Below are 18,069 nucleotides of genomic sequence, written 5' to 3' on the forward strand. Positions count from 1 at the left end.
TATCCAGATGCGACGCAGGCTAATGTCCACAACTCTATCTAAGTGTGGACATGCTAGTATTTACAATTCTATCTAAGTGTGGACATGCCAATATTCACAATTCCATCTAGATGCGACACAGGCTAATGTTCACAATTCTATCCAACCGTGTACATGCCAATATTCACAATTCTATCCAAGTGTGGATGTGCCTGCATTCACAACTCCATCTAGATGCGACGCAGGCTAATGTTCACAATTCTATCTAAGTGTGGACATGCTAATATTTACCAATCGGTCCAAGTGTGGACATGCTAATATTCACAATTCCATCTAGATGCGAAGCAGGCCAATGTTCACAATTCTATCTAAGTGTGGACATGCTAATGTTCACAATTCTATCTAAGTGTGGACATGCTAATATTCACAATTCCATCTAGATGCAACGCAGGCTAATGTTCACAATTCTATCTAAGTGTGGACATGCTAATATTATGGCACTCTATGTCATTGGGAGATAAGATAGAGTGGCAATGGTTTTCTGGAGTAGAGTAATTGCTCCACTCCCCACCCATGCCACACTCACAGTTTTTGTTGGTGTCTGTTGACTGCTGGCTTCACTGGCTTCCCCTGCTGACACCAGCAGACACATCTTGGAGCCGCCAATGTTGGAGCCGCCCTTGGCCTTGGGCCCTTAGCCACAGGGGATGCCGGGCAGAGGGCTGCCCTGGGAGGGTTCATGATATGTGGCGGCCAAGACACCAATCATGATGCAGGGGGAGGGTTGGGAGGCGGGATTGGGCTGGAGAAGGGGGTGGGGAAGGGGGCTGCAGCGCCAAGTGCACAAACGTTTCCATTGGAAGCGTTGAGGGGCATCTGGGGGCACACTCACCTCAGCAAAGGTCTTTTTGTGTTACTGTGCAACTCCTCAGCACCCCACATAAGGTGGTGTGTGCTGGACCCACAAAAAATGGGAAGATAAGGTTATCTTACCATCTTGGGAACTGCAGTTCTCACAAGAAAATGTATTTAAACATTAAGAGAAGTCCAAGGGACTCTTCAGTGACACTGCACAGAGGGTGCCGTGTGCCACTAAGCAAAAAGCAGCTGCCTATGGAGTTTACCAATCTCCATTAAATAGTAAGAATCTAAAAATCCCAGTCAGAGAAAAAGAATGAGTGAGTGGTAAAAAGTTCCACTCACTCAGGAGATTAAAATAAAAAAAGTACAGAGTCCACGGAACTGGGGGTCTCAGGTTAAAGGGAATTACCAGAGAAACTGAATATTCTCCCTAGCAATTGGTTGTGAGGGATACAGGTCCTCATGCTGCATTTGTCCCTAGGTTAATCATAGGCCAATATTAGCCTACGGGAACCTTGCATCATCGTGGGTCTACTCTTACTGATTAGTTCCATCAATTTCTATCCCTCTTGAGGTCTCGGGTTACTAGAGGGCAACTGCTTTAAGTGCTTGGGATTCCAGTAGTGGTGCCAAGGCTCTAAAGTACAATTTAGGGCTTCTGAACACCAAATAATGAAAGAAAAGTATGCTGCTGGGAAGCATTGACTGGTCCAGTCCAAAGGAAACAGTTCCGGTGCGGGGATGGTACAAAGATGCTCCAGTGATGGCAAAGGGTATACAGATGTGTCTGTCCCAGGTACCAACATTTTTTGTAAAACCAAATGGCTCATGGCTGTGACCCTTATGCATAGTAACATCAGACATGCGGTTCTGTCCTATAACTGGCATTTGCTTCCATGTCCTTGCCTCAGTGTCTAGTTTCCTGTGCAGGGCAACCCATTGCAGGCTATCAAAGCAGGGAATCTTTAGCATAGGCACATTGGTTGGTACCACCAAGTCCTGGGAACAAGGAACCGATGCAGGGACCTGGTATGGCTCCACAGAAGAACCTGTAACCAGAGGACTTCATAGGCAGGGTTGACATAATAGGAGCTGTAACTCCAGCAAAGCTTCTGAACAGTTTTCCTTCAGTCAAGATGCCCTCTAAGTGCTTGAGGGACCTGTCCCAGCATGGAACATGTTAATGGTGTGGGGGCCCTCTTATAGGAGGTTTAGCAACACCTTTGGATTTTGTACAGGCATTTATTAACTTACTTTTAGTTGAACTTCACTTAATGCACATTATTCTTGTTAAATAAATATACCAATATATTTCAGCATATACAATGTGGACAATCCTATTTTCTCTCCCTTGTGAGTGATCTGTGCTCTATACCGGAGTCAACCCCTTCCTATGAGTGAAGCCCAACTGCTCAGTCATAGCAGCAGGTGAATCTGCAGGTCCACTATAGGTGGGTCTCTTCAGGTCACACACCAGTGGGTGGTATATAAAACCCCTTTAGAACCACCACTGCCTGTACCTAAGCTATAGCATTACTTTGCTACCTAATAGCACAGGACACAGTACAGTGCTGCATATATGGTGCACCCAGTTTCTGACCAACGTAGAGACTCTCTTGGGTACATAAGTAACATCTGCGTCCCTCACAAGACCTTGTATTAGTGAATGACGAGTAACAGTTCTGGGGAAATCGACCCCAAAAAAGACAATCACAGTTTTGGGCAGGCGCCAAAGTCACAGTTTAGGACTTTTGACTTCACAATGTCAAATTTGGGAAAAAGGGCAGCAAGTGGCTTTTTGAGGGAGAGAGATTTGTAAACTCTGACAATCTTCTCAACGAAGAGGCCATAGTAAGGAGAGTTACTTCTGTTAAAATCAAGCAACGGTATTTTGCTTCTGAGCAACACACTACAAGAATAGAGTAAACATTTGCCTTCTGTTCACTTTCATCTTCAATTGATGAAAACCCTCTTCTTATACAACTCATCACTGTGAGCGAAGGAGGTCGTCAAAGCAGAAACTTTGATCAGTAGGCATGGAATGAGTAAAGAGATGTGCAGTGTTAACCTAGGTGTCCTGCACATAGTTAGGGTTACCAGGAGTACTATCTTTTTTTATTTGCAAGGAGTTAAGTTCTGACAGCGGTGCCAGGTAAAGCAACGGAGACCTTCCTATGGCAGCTCCACAATGAGTTTGAGATGCAATTGTTTATTTGTAAAGCGCTTATACACAAGTGAAGTGCTTCAAAGTGGGGAGGGATCAAGGGAATACAGTAGTCATTCTTAGGCCTTGAATATTCCAAATGATCTAACAATAGCTAGCATACTAGGCCAGAGGCATATCTACTAGTAAGCGCTTGACAAAAAAGGAGAAAAAGAGCGGGAGAATTTCAATGAAGACCAAGCTAGTGAGGAGAGCACAGAGGGCGGACCGAACAGACAGACTTGCAAAGACTAGAACATTAAGGTCATGCAGGTGCACAAGAACAGGATGTGTGAGGGAGGGGGAGGCGTTCAAGTGCACCCAGTTCAGCAGTAGCCTGGGTTAATTGCAGAGTGGTGCAGGACTCGCGTGGGGGAAGGAAGGAAGGAAGGAAGGAAGGAAGGAAGGAAGGAAGGAAGGAAGGAAGGAAGGAAGGAAGGAAGGAAGGAAGGAAGGAAGGTCTTGAGGAGTTTCCAGAACTTAGGGTGGTTCGGCTCAAGATGGAGGGAGGAAGGTAGGCTGTTCCAGAGGAAGGTAGGCTGTTCCAGACGGAGGCACCTGCAGACGTTAAGGATCTACCCCCAAATCTCTGTTTGGAGAAACAGCTCATCCATAGAGAGTTGGAAGAGGCAGAGTGGAGGGCGCTAGAAAGAAAGTATTTTGGAAGAGAGTGTTGTAGATAGTAAGGGCCCTGGCCCCAGAAAGCCTTGTGGACTATGCAGAGGGACTTTAACTTGATCCTTGCAGCCACGGAGAGCTAGTGAAGTGATTTCAGAGCCCGAGAGATGCAGTCCATGGGCTTGAGGCCAAGGATACGTCATGCGGTTCTGATCTCGATAAATTGAAGAGGTCAGGGAGTAGAAGCAGGAAGATTGAGAAGACTGTTGCAGTAGTCCAGTCTGGGGAAAACCAGGGCTCTGGAGACAGTGAGCCTCTGGGGGAAGGTGAGAAAAGGAAGAATACCTCTGAGGAGGTGCACCTGGCAGTGAGACTTTTTGGACATGTCCATGATGTGAGAAGAGAAGGAGAGAGTAGAGTCAAAGATGACCACCAGATTTTTTGCCCAACAGGGCAGGGGTCCCAATGAGGACGATCTTGCTGGCATTAAGGCAGAGATCGTTTGCAGCACACCAGGACTGAATTGCAGACAGACAGTCAGGATCAATTAGTCGTCAGCTTACCTTTCGGCATCCGTTATCCATCTCCTCAGTCCCTTGCATGGTCTGACCCGGCTTCTTGCAGAGAAAAGGAAGATTTGAATTGCACGGGCTGTCGTTCCACCGGCCCTCCTTAATCACAAAAACGACGAAAGGCAGAGTTAGCATCAAAAATGAAATCAATCGCAGAGTTAGTATCAAAAACTGAAATTAATCATGCACAACAATGATATGTTTTTATATAGCAGTTTATTCTGGATTCCTCTCACTTCCAACTGCTGCACTAATAGCTATTACACATTTCATTGGTACTCTTGGATGTTGTTACATGGCATTTGTATAGTGCATACTGCCATTGGTATGGCCTCAAAGCGCTGTGGGGATGAGTGCTTTTCGGAGAACTGTGGGATGTGAAGAAAGGCTTCTAAAAGGCTTGTGTGCATTTTTAGCCAGCACAAAGGTAGGCAGGGAGAGAGTGGCTTGGTCCATAATAGCAGGCCATAGAAATCAGATCAGAGGATGGGTGCTGTGACAAACTGTCAGGGGAGTAGGAGAGTCTGGAAACTAATCATGTGCACAGCAGCAAAGAATTTCTTCTGTGGAACTCGGCAGCATTCTATTGCACGTGGCGATGTGTGTTTGGGTGGGTTAAGTCGAGCAGTGTTTATTGCAGATGTATGAGGGTCCATACCCCGGGATGGATACAGCTATGTTCCGTTGTGATGGAGTGCTAGACGTTCCAGTGAAGCAAGGCTGACACTTGGATAGAAGGAGGTCTTAATGGAGCTCATCGTAAGGCCTGGCTGAAGTGCTATCAGAGGGAGTTGGGCAGGGGGTTCCTGGGGGGGTTGGGGGCTAGGGTCCACGTTGTCAATTCATCTGGTGTCCATGCATTCCGGTCAGGGGGTGGTAATGGTGCACCCAAGAAATGCACCAAGTCTGTGAGGATGCTGAAGGGAGGGGCCAGGTTTTGAGAGCCTTTCTGAAGGCAAGGTCATCCTCTATGCCGTGGATGGTAAATGGGTTTGAGTTCCAGATGGTGCTTGGACTGAGAAAGACATCCCCCTATTCTAGTTGATTTAGCCACTGGAATGACAGGAGGAGTGCTGTGCCTGATTGTTAGGCAGAAACCTGTGCAGTTCCCTCTGGGACCACTACAAAAGATTTAGGACTACAGGCGTTTGGCAGTTAACCCACTTGGTAGCAGTCTGTACCACACAGATTCACTTGGTAGCTGTGGCTGAGCAGTCAGACTTCCCCCAAGAAGAGTTGGGCAGTATACAGAGTATTCACAATAGGTCAAGAGAACACAGTAGAACAAGTAAATGCTGACCAGGGCTTGCTGTAAAAGAGATATAATAATTTATTTAAAACCACATCTAGAAAAACACACAGGCACTAATAGTAAGCAATTCAAAAACACGGTCACTAAAAGATATACACTCCCTTAAAAGAATATTTAGACAAGTCGTAAGTACAGCCGCACTTATTTTCAGACAGCGGTCAGCGCTTAACGTAGATGGCACTCTAATAATTCGTTTTAAAAAGGGAGAGAAAAGCAGAGAATAAGTTGAAACAGATCCCAACACTTTTACAAGATCATGACAAGAGAGGAAGGCAAAGTAACACCATGCGTTCAGAGTCAGTAGGCCGGATCCGCTTTAAGAGGATCGAAACGAAATGTGTCCAAGATCACACGGTTGCAGTGCACAAAAGTCTTGTAAAGGTTCAAAAAAGGAGTTGGACCAAAGAAAGGGACCGGGTAGAGGGTCAAGGCGGCCAGCCCAGTCCAGAAGGTTAAGGGGTTATTATTACCTTGTAGCAATCTTTAGAAAGTGAGGCCTGGCGGACATGGTACCTTAAGTGGTGAGAATACTCCAGCGGGGGCAGTTGTTCCTGGCAGCGGATGCAAGTCGGTGCTTCGTCCAGGGGAAGAGAGGATCTCATCGTGTAGGAAGACAGGAGTCCGTTGCACTGCCAGGGAAGAAACCAGCCACAAGGTACAAGGAGCGGTCCGTTGATTCGCGGTTCAGTGGTGAGTGGCTATCCGGCCGCCGGGGTGCTTGGCACGGGCAGTTCGATCACAAACCGGGCTGCGGTGCGAAGAGAAGAAGGTAAACTGGTTGTGCCCACCAGTCAGGGGAAGAAGCCTCTCCAGCCGGGAGATCTTCTCTGTCATCGGGAAGTGGTGAGTAGGTTCCGCAGGGCTCCACCGGTGGTGTCGTCGTGGCAGGTCAGCTCAGCTTCTCCCTCGTCAGATTCTCGGGTCCTGTGGCGACTTCTGAAGTTCCAGTCCCAAAAGCCCTGCTTTTATACAGCATACCCCCATTCACTCAGCCTAGCTGTCAATCAAACATGCTAAGTGGTGAACCGGCCGGCTCACCACTTGGGCCAATCACACAAGAGTGCGACTTGAGTTATCAAGGTAACTCAGTCCGGGGTGCCCAAACCCACTCCCACACCCCCTGTGGTACCCAGACAGAGTGGCACCACTTTTGGAGGCTTCTGTGGAGAAGATCGCCAAAAAGTGGAACAAAGGGCTCGACTTGGGTTGGAGTCACAGAAGAGAACACAAACGCCATTTTAGAATCGAGTCCTGGCAAAAATTACCAACCGGCGAATTCATATTAAATAAACCGGCGGTCTGTTCGAGGCTATGAGAATTAAATAATTAAAGTTGGTAGCCTCGAACAATGGGAAAATCCCATAGGAAAATATTTGCGGTCGAATATAAAAAGTAGTTTCCACTGCCACCAGCCAAAACTCGATCAGGGGGGACGGAGACGTGCCCCCTCGACTAACAGACCCCGGGGCAATCAAATTGCCCCAACCAGTACGTCCACAATATGATGGTTTGTACTGGTTTCTGTTAATAATTTGGGACTAGTAAAGCCAATGGTGACTTTACATGCCCTGGGAGACAGTAGTCAGTCCCAGGGTATGGAGTCTATGGTGGGGTGTCACTATGACACCCCTGTGTTACTGCACGGAGGGTGCTGTATAACACACATAGTGAAAACACACGAGACCCTATGGAGTAAAGGAGCCCATAAAACACATTAACAGTCAAAGGAACACCATAAATCATGTCCAAGAGTGGGAGAAAAAGAGTCTCACTCTTGGCAGGAAAAAAAACAAACTCCAGAAATCCAGCAAAGCTGCTGGGGGACTCACTAGGTTAGGAAATTCAGCCTAAAGAGAGAATTCTCCCTAACACTGATCTCAGGTTTCTGGGGGGCCCGTAGCATGTAAACCTATGCTGCAGATATATTGTGGCCTGGTGTTGTGAAGAGCTCAGTGCGTGATGCATATTGCCTTGAAGGTGGCTCATGTCCCGGCAGCCAAAGGACACGGAGGGCAGGTGTGATGTGTTTACTAGGGCTTAGGGATGGAGGGCTGACTCGGCCCAACCAAGAGTCAAATATAATAATAATAATATTAATAATAATTTGGCACTTATATAGCGCTACGAACCCTCAGGTATCTGAGCGCTGCTTATTATTACCCACGGTGTGTGGTGCTCATTTATCGACCTCGGAAGGATGAAAGGCTGAGTTTGGCCATGCCGGGATTCGAACCTGCGTTAGTAGGCTCTGCACTGATGTCAAAGCGAGCGCTATACTCGCTGTGCCACTTGACCGGCTTATATGCATGTCTTGCTCCATGTTGCAGGCAAGCGCTTAACCCATGATCTTTCCACCCTCAAAAACAAATCAACCTGGCAATGGCATTGGAGATACTGGATAGCACAACCATCAGACAGAATAAGCTGAATTGAGTCTCTGCTACCCATCAGATCAGGATACTGGATGATTCTGCAATCAAAATAAGATGGTAGATGCCTCATTGACTTGGACCAAGAATGTCTCAGCCAAACTGGGCTGACTGGATAGATAAACCCTGTGGTGCAGAAGGGCAAAGCTTTTCAGGTCAAAGTGGCTGGATGCAACTTGACTCATACTTCTTAGCTGTAACTCCATTGTCATCAACTGCCGTTTGTTGAGCTTGGTGACACTCAATGGTAGTCAGAGACAATTCTTCAGCAGGAAAGCATTCATTTTTGTACAACCCTCCCTTGAGGTTCATACAACCACTCACCCAAGAGGGAAAGCTAACGCACCAGACAAGTAAGGGAAGTTAAACATCTTGGAGTAGGTAATGCGGTCAGAGCGTCAAGTCTCAACTCTCAAGTAGAGGTAAGTAGGTTGACAGAGGTACAATCAGCCCACACACAACTCTAGTACGCTACTCTGATAAACATGTATAAAACTATTACTTCAAATAAGTATTTTCGGTATTAACACACAGTATTAAAAAGATGCCAGAAAAATATTCTATACAAGAATTCTGCTAACCCCAGTGTCTATTTGTAGGTCCTTTACCAAGGGTAAGCACCCAAAATAAAAGAACAGGACGATGGGGAGAACCAGGAAACCATCAAACCTAACAAGCATATAAGTATACTGCAGGCCCACACCATTAAGTACAGTATCCTATGGACAAATTCCAACCCTGAAATATGGGGAAGGCCCTAGAACTAGCGGTAAGGACCCAACACATATAGGTAGTGTATGGGAAAAGAAGGTAAACACAATTTTACCAATAGGAAAACATATCTTAAATTCATATTGGCCAAAACAGTAGTCCATATTAATTTGAACTCTCGTTGGCATTATACATGGACTAATGCACAGGCACACATAATATATTCTAGGCAGAGAGCAAATGAAAACAGTTGTAAACCCTGGCCAAAGGCTTCCAAGAATTAGTAGAATATTTTAGCAACAATTAACAGATGTATACACTGCAAGGGAAACATAGTTAAGAGTTACTAGGAATAGCCACAATGTTACACTTACAGTCCCATGAAAGAAGTGTATATGAAGACTTTAAAAAATATAATAAACGGGCAAAAATGACAAGTACCAAAAATACCAAACCTGGTCCAGAGCTCACTGCACCCCTAGGGGATCCGCAAAAACATGTCCAGGAACAAGTAAGTACCCCATAGTCAATTGTAGATTTCCAAGTAAGGTCACAGTTCCTGAATTGGAGAAAGTTAAAGGGCCATTCACATTAGTGGAGATAAGTCTTTTTTGACCCCTGTTAGGGAGATGTATTATTTTTATACTTCATCCCCTCTCGTAGTGAGACCTCTAGCACTTTTTGCTGGAATTCTGGACCTTTTTCTTTCTATCCTGAATGAGGGGAGCCTTTTTTTCTCTCCTCATTCATTCTTATTTGCTCTGACATTTGTAACTCTGTTCTCGTTTTTATGTTTACAATGGAGTCTGCTTTCCTCCATATCCCTTTAAATGCATCTGTGTAACTTTTGCAGCACACAGCACCTTAGGTGCAGTGTTGCTGGGAACCCTTTGAGTCCTCCTTTGAGATTCTTTCTTTAGCCCTACTAACTACAGATCTTGAGGATAGAGGGATACTTGGTATCCCCCTTAAAACTTGATACTAAGATTAGCACACACCACCTTATGTGGAGTGCTATGTGGATACCTAGTATCCCCATTCTCTCTGCTCCTGTGACTTTTTAGTCCCAGACAACCCTATAGTTATGGCTGGTGGCAATGGACGTGTTCTACCAACTGTTGTTCAATTCTTTACCACACACTGTATTTACAGTCTCGTTTGTGCACAATAAGGTCACCTATGTTCTAACATGGTGGCTCCTCTCTTTTTTTGCCATTTTTATCGTGGTTGTTCTTTGTTAGCCCTTCTACCATTCTGGGAGGGGGCAGGTCTGTGTGCAAGTTTAGCCTTTGGTGGTAATCCTTGGGGGCAGACAGGAAGTGGGGGTGGAGTTCTTCACTCCCCTGCCCTTTGTCTTCCCGAGTGCCTGAATGAAACCAGTTCCCACTGGGGGGCTGTCTGTCATGATTGGACAGCCACCCGCCACTTCCTGAGGTGAAAGGCAAGTCGACCACTGCAACAGAAATAACCAAAGCAGAGGATGACCAGAGATGCCGGCAGACCCTTCCAATCACTGAAGCAACCACTAACCACTATTGTCCTGACCCAGTTTTCTACTTGAAAGAGGAGCTCTGAAGAGGATGACTCCTACCCTTTGGCTGGCGGGACCAAACAGCCCTGAGACGAACTACAAATTGAGCCATCTCCCGAGATAATGTGCCTTTCCAGAGCTGCAGACCACTAACACCAGGAGACCTCCAACCCATTTGCAGGGCAACGTCTTTGATAGGCAGCATCCGTCCAAGTGTTCACCGAGCTCCAGGTGAACCTCCAGAGACACAATCCCACTCATCACAGTCCCCTCACCAGAGGGCAGGACTTCAGAATCAAAGAAGTTCGACCAGCCGAATACCATCTTTTGTTGGTACCAAGATAAAGATGCCAAAACCACAGACCAACCAAGGAATCTGTGCAAAGGGTCCTCTCTCGAGACTGCGCCGTAGAAATCCCATTCAGAGTCCTTCCTTTCGTCACCAGGTAGAGGAATCAGGAGACTGGATCGTTTGCTGCTGCACAGAGGAAAGTCCAGCTACGAGCCTTTCTTATAACCCATGGTATTGTGGGGTGAAAAGGTATAACTTCACTTAAACCAAGAAGTCGCTCCAGCGTGAGTGGAGTGCATGAAGAGGTGTCAATGGTGTCCACTCTACCTCTGACCCAGATTAGGTTGGTTATCATAAGGCTAAGGGGGATGCCAAGGTTTATTTCCAAGAATATCATCTTCCTTTTTTTTTTTTTTTTTTTTTTTTAACTTGTTTGGTATGATACTGGTTCTTACCCTTCTCAGAAACCAGGGAACTAGATGAACAATATCCCATAACCATTTCTGCGATAGGGGTTCCTTTCGGATACGAAGAAATGGAATACCGCCTCTCACCTATGGGCATCCCACCTCCCATCCCAGAGGACCCTCTATCCAGGTGATCCTTCCTTGCTTGTCCGCCCCTATGGGCAGGATCCAAAAACAATGGCCTTTTCCTCTGGCCACCTGCATAGAGGATCCAAAGGGAGTAGAAGTGAGAAGACCCTCGGGTTTCTCACACTGGGGAATCCAAGTAGTAACCTTATTGGGACAGGCAGCACCTTGGGGCCATTCTCACCACCCCCTATTGTGTTCATGTGCTGGCAACAGTCCAGGATGCCAACGCTGAAAAAGCCATCCCAACCAATCCCTATGTTGAGGAGAATTCTCAAAGATGTGCCAATTACCTTCACCTTAGAGACCCCGAGCAACTTGCTGGATTTTGAGGTCTTGATTCTTTTTACCTGGAGAGTGTGTGAGCATTTTTCCCACTCTCGCATGTATTTTGATGTGTGTTTTACCCTTATGTTTTCTTTGGATATGGAGTTTAACCAACTCCATAGGCATTATCTTTTCATTTGTGTCACCCAGCACCCTCAGTGCAGTGGCACAGGGAAACCTTTTCAGGCTTTCCCAAGGTTTAAGTACCTTCTCTGGGATCAACTACTGTTTCCCAGGACAGTAGAGTGAAATTGACTTCACTTAGTCTTTTAAATTCCTAGACCCAGCACACCCCATCTTACAATAGAGTGCTGGAGGGGTTACATAGTATCCCATGTCTAGATACTTATGTAGCAGTCAAATGCTACCCTTTCCTCTCGAAATGGCTGGTGGCAGTGGTTTTAAAATGAACTACCATGATTTTTCCCGACCGCGAACACTGGTAGCTTTAAATCAGGGAGCCATGTTTTTCAAGATGGCGTCCGAGCCCCCTTTGTTTAAACAGGGTCCGGTCTTCTTTTTTTGCACCCATTTCTTTTTGGAAAGGTCCTTCTAGAGTTTGTCTCTGCGTGCCAAACCAGGTTTGGTCCCTTTGTTCCTTTGCCTTTGGCTGGCTTCAGGACTGACGACCGCCTCTGGTGCCAGAGTTTCTGGGGTGGGCAAGAAGTGAGGGAGGAGCCCGAAACTCCTTGTGCTTAGTCTCCCAGGAGACCCAAATGCACTCTGGCGTGATTGGCTGGCTGACCGTCCGGCAAGGACAGCCACCCTGCTGGGTGAGTGACAGGTAGGCTGGAATGAATGGGAGAGAACTGAATAAAAGGCCAGTCTCTTGGCTTGGAAGACAGAGTCGACCTAGAATGAAAGAAACGAAGACTAGCTGGAAGAGGACGGCTGCTGCAACTCCTGGACCGTTGGTTTGCCCGATGAAGCCCTGCTGCAGGTCCAAATCACCAAGTTCATCTCAACAGAGAAGCCCTTCAAGGACGGCTTCTCCCTTTGAGTTGGTGGGACCAATCAACTTGACACTAAGCCATCTGGATACCAATCTCGGAGCTGGTTGTATTTTCCTCAGAGTGCTGCCGGAAACAGAATAACCAGGGAGAGGGACACCAGTTTGTGGGCTTGACTACAGCTACCAGAATTGAAGATTTGCCCATTGACAGCTTTTTGACCAGTCCCAATGCAGAAGTCCCCAAACGTCCTCCCTCTGGACTGAGGCTCAGGAACAGCGAGATCTGCAGGAACTGGCAGGAACAGCAGTCTTTATCTGCATCTTTTTCTTCATTGTAAGGTACTGTGAAAACCCGACCGAAAGAACTTACCTCTCACTGTGAAAGTGCTTGAAACTATTGCAACTCGCAGGCCTAATCAGCCTGTGACGCAACATCTAATTCTTCTTTTTACAAACTACCTCTGAGAACTTCTACAGAGACTTTAACGTTTACTTAGCAGAACCGTTTTATCCTATGCAAGACTTTATCCCGTTGACTTTGGCCTAGCCTATTGAATTGATTTGTCATGATGCCTGCCCCCGGAAGACCAGACCAGGCCCAGCAGCCCCGGAAGCAGGCATCATGCCACTTGGAGCATGCCCAAAAGCCCCAGTTAGGGGCTGTTTGGGTACAGTCCTGGCACCTATGGCACCAGGCTCATAAAGATAAAGTCAGTCCTGGCGCCATGGGCGCCAGGCTCTTTATTGATAACTTACCTGAAGCAGACCATGCTGCATACTCACCTGAGGCAGACCATCCTGCATGAAGACTCAAGCCAAATGAGGCTTAGGAGGGACTATTTTACTGAAGGGACTATTTTGTTACTTGGGTGGGGCTGTGGAAGAATACTTACCTGGATCTTCTTCCAAGGCTATTTAAACCATGCCCGGACAGCCACACGTGCTTCGCGTTATTCTGCTTGCTGCAGCGTGTTTTCAGCAGCTCCAGTCTTCAGCCACGCCCGCTTCAGTCCTGGGACTCCTGAAACAAGAAGACAAAAAGGATAAAGGTTAGAACAGGAGTTTTAACTTAATCCTTACCTGAATCCTGATCCATTTCGCCACGGAACTGAAGTCTTTGAAGCATCGCTTCGCATTCCTATGGCGCCGCGCTGAACTCACCTGCTTGGCGGTACTTCAGCATTCCATCACGCTCTCTCCATCTCGCGGCCGCCCTCCGACACCTAAGGAGACAAAGACAGCAAGGTGAGCAAGGGGACTCTCTAAGGCCATACAAGCTACCCCCAAGAACTTACCCGATTTACCACGGGAGGTACTCACCTCATTTTGGGTCGGCGCAGTCAAGTCTGCTTCATCGCCGTACCCCGGCCCCTAAGGGGAGAAAGCAAGGACAATATCAGTTACCCCCCACAAAACTTACCTGATTTACCACGGGGGTCTCACCTCATCTCGGGTCGGCACAGTCAACTCTGCTTCATCACCGTACCCCGGCCCCTAAGGGGAAAAACACAATAGACTTACCTGAATCTTACCGAGTGCCATTTGGAAATCTTCGAGTGGATTAATCGGCAACTTGCAAGGAATCGGACAGAGTGAAGAGCAGACATTTGAACTCTTATGAACAATTGGACTTTAGAGTCAATACTGGAACTCACCAATTCCTCTACGCCAGTGAAGTAACTGGTCATCAACGCGCCCCTGCGGTCGACGCAGGATGGAGAGCTCATCCTTCCAAACCATGAGGTGAGACTAAGGAGGGGACATCAAGAGTGATCAGTGGGAAGGCAACAGGAGTGGGGAAGGTGGGTTGACACTCAATTCCACGGGTGGTTAATTCCTCTTCTCCTTTGCAGAAGAATATTCTTGCGAGCCAGACAAACTAGGCTGAGCGGGCCAGTCCAGTCAGTGATCTCGGCGCTACACGTCACGCTGGTGGAAATAACAGCGGCCCAGTTCCGGTCGACGCCCCCGTGGGAACCAGGTGAGCGTAACATGATTTGACTCTTCTGGTAAACTCAAAGTATCTGCACTGTCTTAGAATAATTGTAAAACTTATTTTCTGAACTTATTCCTGTTGGCTCCTCCTTCAAAGTATTCTGAATGCCATTTTGCGCCTCTTTCAAAGTAGTCTGAATGCTGCAGAAACGTAAAGAGTACCGTACCGAAGTATATTTGTGTATAATATTAACTGCCTCCTTCTAGTGAATGTTTTATAAATGATTGTTGAATAAATTAATAAGTGTTTAAACTAAGAAACCTTGAGTGTAAGAGTTTATTTGAACACCTGGGATTGTAGACCTCTGTGTAACATCATTACTGCTCACATTCCCCTCTTGAGATAAGTCTGGCTGCTCAGCTCCGCTACCAAAAACTGTGAAGTACAGACTTATACCACAGGTTGGTTTGCTTACTCCTGTGGTCATAGTTGTGTGTAGTGGTCCCAGATGGTACTACATACAAACTCAGCCTAAGACACAATCTGCCTTCAACGCTCACCTTAACAGTGTTGCATCCACCACTCACAGAATACTCTGGTGACATGTTTCCCTATGTTTCTTTTTATAGGTGGTCCCAGGCGAAGCTATCCGGTCTGTCCAGACCAACTCCATTTAGATCCTATACTTAGCCAAGTTACTCATCCAATCCCGTCCCACCATAGGTTTTTGTACTGTGGCACATCACTCGGGATGTCAAAGCCCCTCAAAATGCCCTGCTTATTTCAGCCTTAGGAGAGACATGGAGATCTTTGCCTAATGATCATGCTGTTTCTGTTTTATGTGGGTTTTGTTAAATAAAACAGTTTGTTAAATGTTTGGTCTCCTCCATTTTTTGGGGCAGGAGATTTCCCCTGGCATTGCCTCCGCTTATTTCATGGGGTCTTCAAAAGCTTGACCACCCCTGCTCCTAAACCAACATCAAAAAGATTTTACGTTGTTGCTTACTTAACTCTGAAATGTCAGCCGTTAATTAGACAGTGTTGGATATTTTGATTAGCTCCCATTGGAAATACATCTGCAAAATTGTGGGGCAGAATTAACATTTTCTCGGCTTGTAGTTCCATTTTATGGGACTCCTAGTCATTTTGCCTTCTTATTTTTTTGTGTTTTCTCATTAGAATTGGTGGTCAGAAGTACTTTTGCCAAAGTCCCCTGCCACTAAATCACATTTTACTCCTCGTCCATGAAGCTCCATGGCCGGGTTGCTTTTTATGCACCCCCTTGGTGCCCTAGGGTGATTATATTACACTACATTGATTTTAGCAGGTAGTTTGGTGGCAGCTCATATTTAGCTTTGGCTTCCCCAGGTGTGCAAGCCCATTGACTGCATTAGTAGCCCACAGTACCTTTACAGTAGCAATCAAGATTCCAATTATTTTTTTTAAGTTGCATGCTAAAACCATACTTTTTAATCCCCTAATGGGGTTGAGCTCCACTAATCTGAAGTCCCTCTGATGCCCGTGCTTGGACTTTAATTGCGTTTTGGTGAACAGCTGTCAGGCAGCACTGCTCTTGAGGAAGTTCTTATTCCTCCCACGGCCGCCCTTGCAGTGTTAAGCCCTGGAGCTGTAAGGGCTGGAGCCACTGTTTAGCTGTTTGGCTGTGACCTGTGTCCCTGTCACATTGTTCCTCAAATGGGACACGTCAGATACTCGCCAGCAGATCAATACACTCTCGAAGTGTACGCATGAGTAACCCGTGATTAAAAACAATGTTGGCTGTCTATTTTGAAAATCTGCAGGGGTTCTGAACACTTCATCTGCAACTCTGCCGCGTCCTATACCTCATTTGTTCAGATTCAATTGCAATAACATCACAGGAGGGTTACTTTGGGTGCCTCCCACTATCATTCCTTTTATCTAGGTGCACAGGGCGAGGAAGGAGTGTCGGACTCCGGCAGCTCCTTAAGCTGTCGGTTGTGCCTCACCCTGTAACCTGGGAACAGAACTCTCCCTGGAAGTTTGAACTCTTGATGGGGGAGTTTGGCGCTTAACTCTACTTGGCTACTGTCTGCTACCTATTACTGGGAAGCAGCAAGATCTAACTTTCTATCAGAACAAACTGTTTGGTGGACCTTTCTACTTTATTATTGCGGGGTTTTAATTATAATTCTCCCTGGATTTTGTCTTTTTATCTATTCGGTGCATTTTATATCTCGATCTGTATATAAATTCTGTTCTTCTGTATTTGTGAGATATTTTGATGCTGCATTTTCTCTGATTCTACCTTTAATCATCTACTCCCCAAGCTGCTCTGGGATCCTTTATTGGGTATCCTCTGTTACCCTGATTCTCGACCTACATTTTTCTGTGGCAATTCCTGCATGTCACATAAAGGTCTCAGGAGTCAGTCAGCTACGGACGCTACCCTGGACCCTCTCAAGTCCGCTGAGGAGTGTCTTATTTCGGACTCTAAAAAAAGGCAGTCTACTTTATTCTCCCCCTCTTGCTCTTCCAGGCAAAAATTAGAACTGCCGGGAAGTACTTTCCAGTACTCCAAACCTCCGCCCTTTAGCTATTACTGATTTAAAAAATGTTGTTCATGCCCAAATCCATCTCCAGGATAGGATGGTTGTCTTCAATGCTCTAGGCATTACCCAGCGGGTACTGAGCGACAATAGCTGTATTTTTCATGGAAATCATGATCTCTCTATTGATGCTCAGCAAGAGCGAATAGCGGCTACCTTAGCCCTTAATGAGGGGGACAGGGTTAACACTACTAGGGGTGGATCTCCCGATTGGAGTAGTGGATAAGCAAACTGACTGCCATTCAAACTGGCCTTATTTCTCTACAGCCTAATAATACTCTACTTGCTCCATTAATGGCTGACCCTGGAATCAACTGTATAAAAACCTCCTGTTGCTATATGTGTTTCCACCGCTGTGCATTGTACAGATTTTGAGGGTGACGCTAATTATACACCCTCCCATTCCTATTAATATGGAGAACATTTTACCCCTAGTGATTTGATAAAACAGACGCCAGTTTCACTTGTTACATTGTCACCCTCCATTGTGGCAACTTAGATAGTTCAATTTCGAGAGTTTATGTGTTTAAAACTCCTTTAAGGAAAGCCTTGCTTAGCGCTGCCAAATCAAAACCTCAAAGGGATTTGCTGGGGGATCCAATTCCGGAAAGAAGATATCCAACTATTTTGGGAAAAGAACGGCCACTAGCACTCAAATCAAACCTCCCTCCTCTGCTCTATCAGTGGCTAGCTTTGATCATCTGCACTTGGCAGAAGTGGTGAAAAAATTAGATACCGAGGAGGTGTCACAACGATATTGACATTAGTATTATTGAGTGCGCAGATAAAGCTATAGCCGAGAGTAAGTTGGAACCCAGATGTATTGACACTAACAATGTTACTCAGCAGACATGTGATGCCTCATTTATGGGCTCTCCATCTGAACTCACAGATTTTATTGATGAGTATACAGAGAAGCAAAATTGGTTAAGAGAGGGGCTTACTCCCAGAACCGATAAAGGAGCATCCCTCCGACTCAATGTTGCACCATACTCTTAAGGAAGCTAATGAGAGGATAAGGCTTACCGAACCCACAGTTTCTGCTTTAAATATGGTGCTGAGTACTTTTGTTAATCTTTATGACAATATCTAGGCGGAAGTTAGATCCCATTCTCTTCTACTTACGGAAATTTATACTAGGTTGGAGGGGCTCGATAGGTTTGAA

General features: G+C 46.2%; 1 protein-coding gene across 1 annotated transcript in view; it reads right to left on the minus strand.

Annotated features, from left to right (window-relative positions):
• MRC2 (mannose receptor C-type 2) overlaps positions 1-18,069 on the minus strand; it is a 587,074-nt gene that overhangs the window by 263,355 nt on the left and 305,650 nt on the right. Inside the window, exon 9 of the mRNA XM_069634149.1 lies at positions 4,225-4,332. Within this exon, the coding sequence (XP_069490250.1) occupies positions 4,225-4,332 (108 nt within the window). The remainder of the gene's footprint in view (positions 1-4,224; positions 4,333-18,069) is intronic.

The sequence above is a fragment of the Ambystoma mexicanum genome, chromosome 13, assembly GCF_040938575.1.
Source record: "Ambystoma mexicanum isolate Mex_15411 chromosome 13, UKY_AmexF1_1, whole genome shotgun sequence".
Taxonomy (NCBI): Eukaryota; Metazoa; Chordata; class Amphibia; order Caudata; family Ambystomatidae; genus Ambystoma; species Ambystoma mexicanum.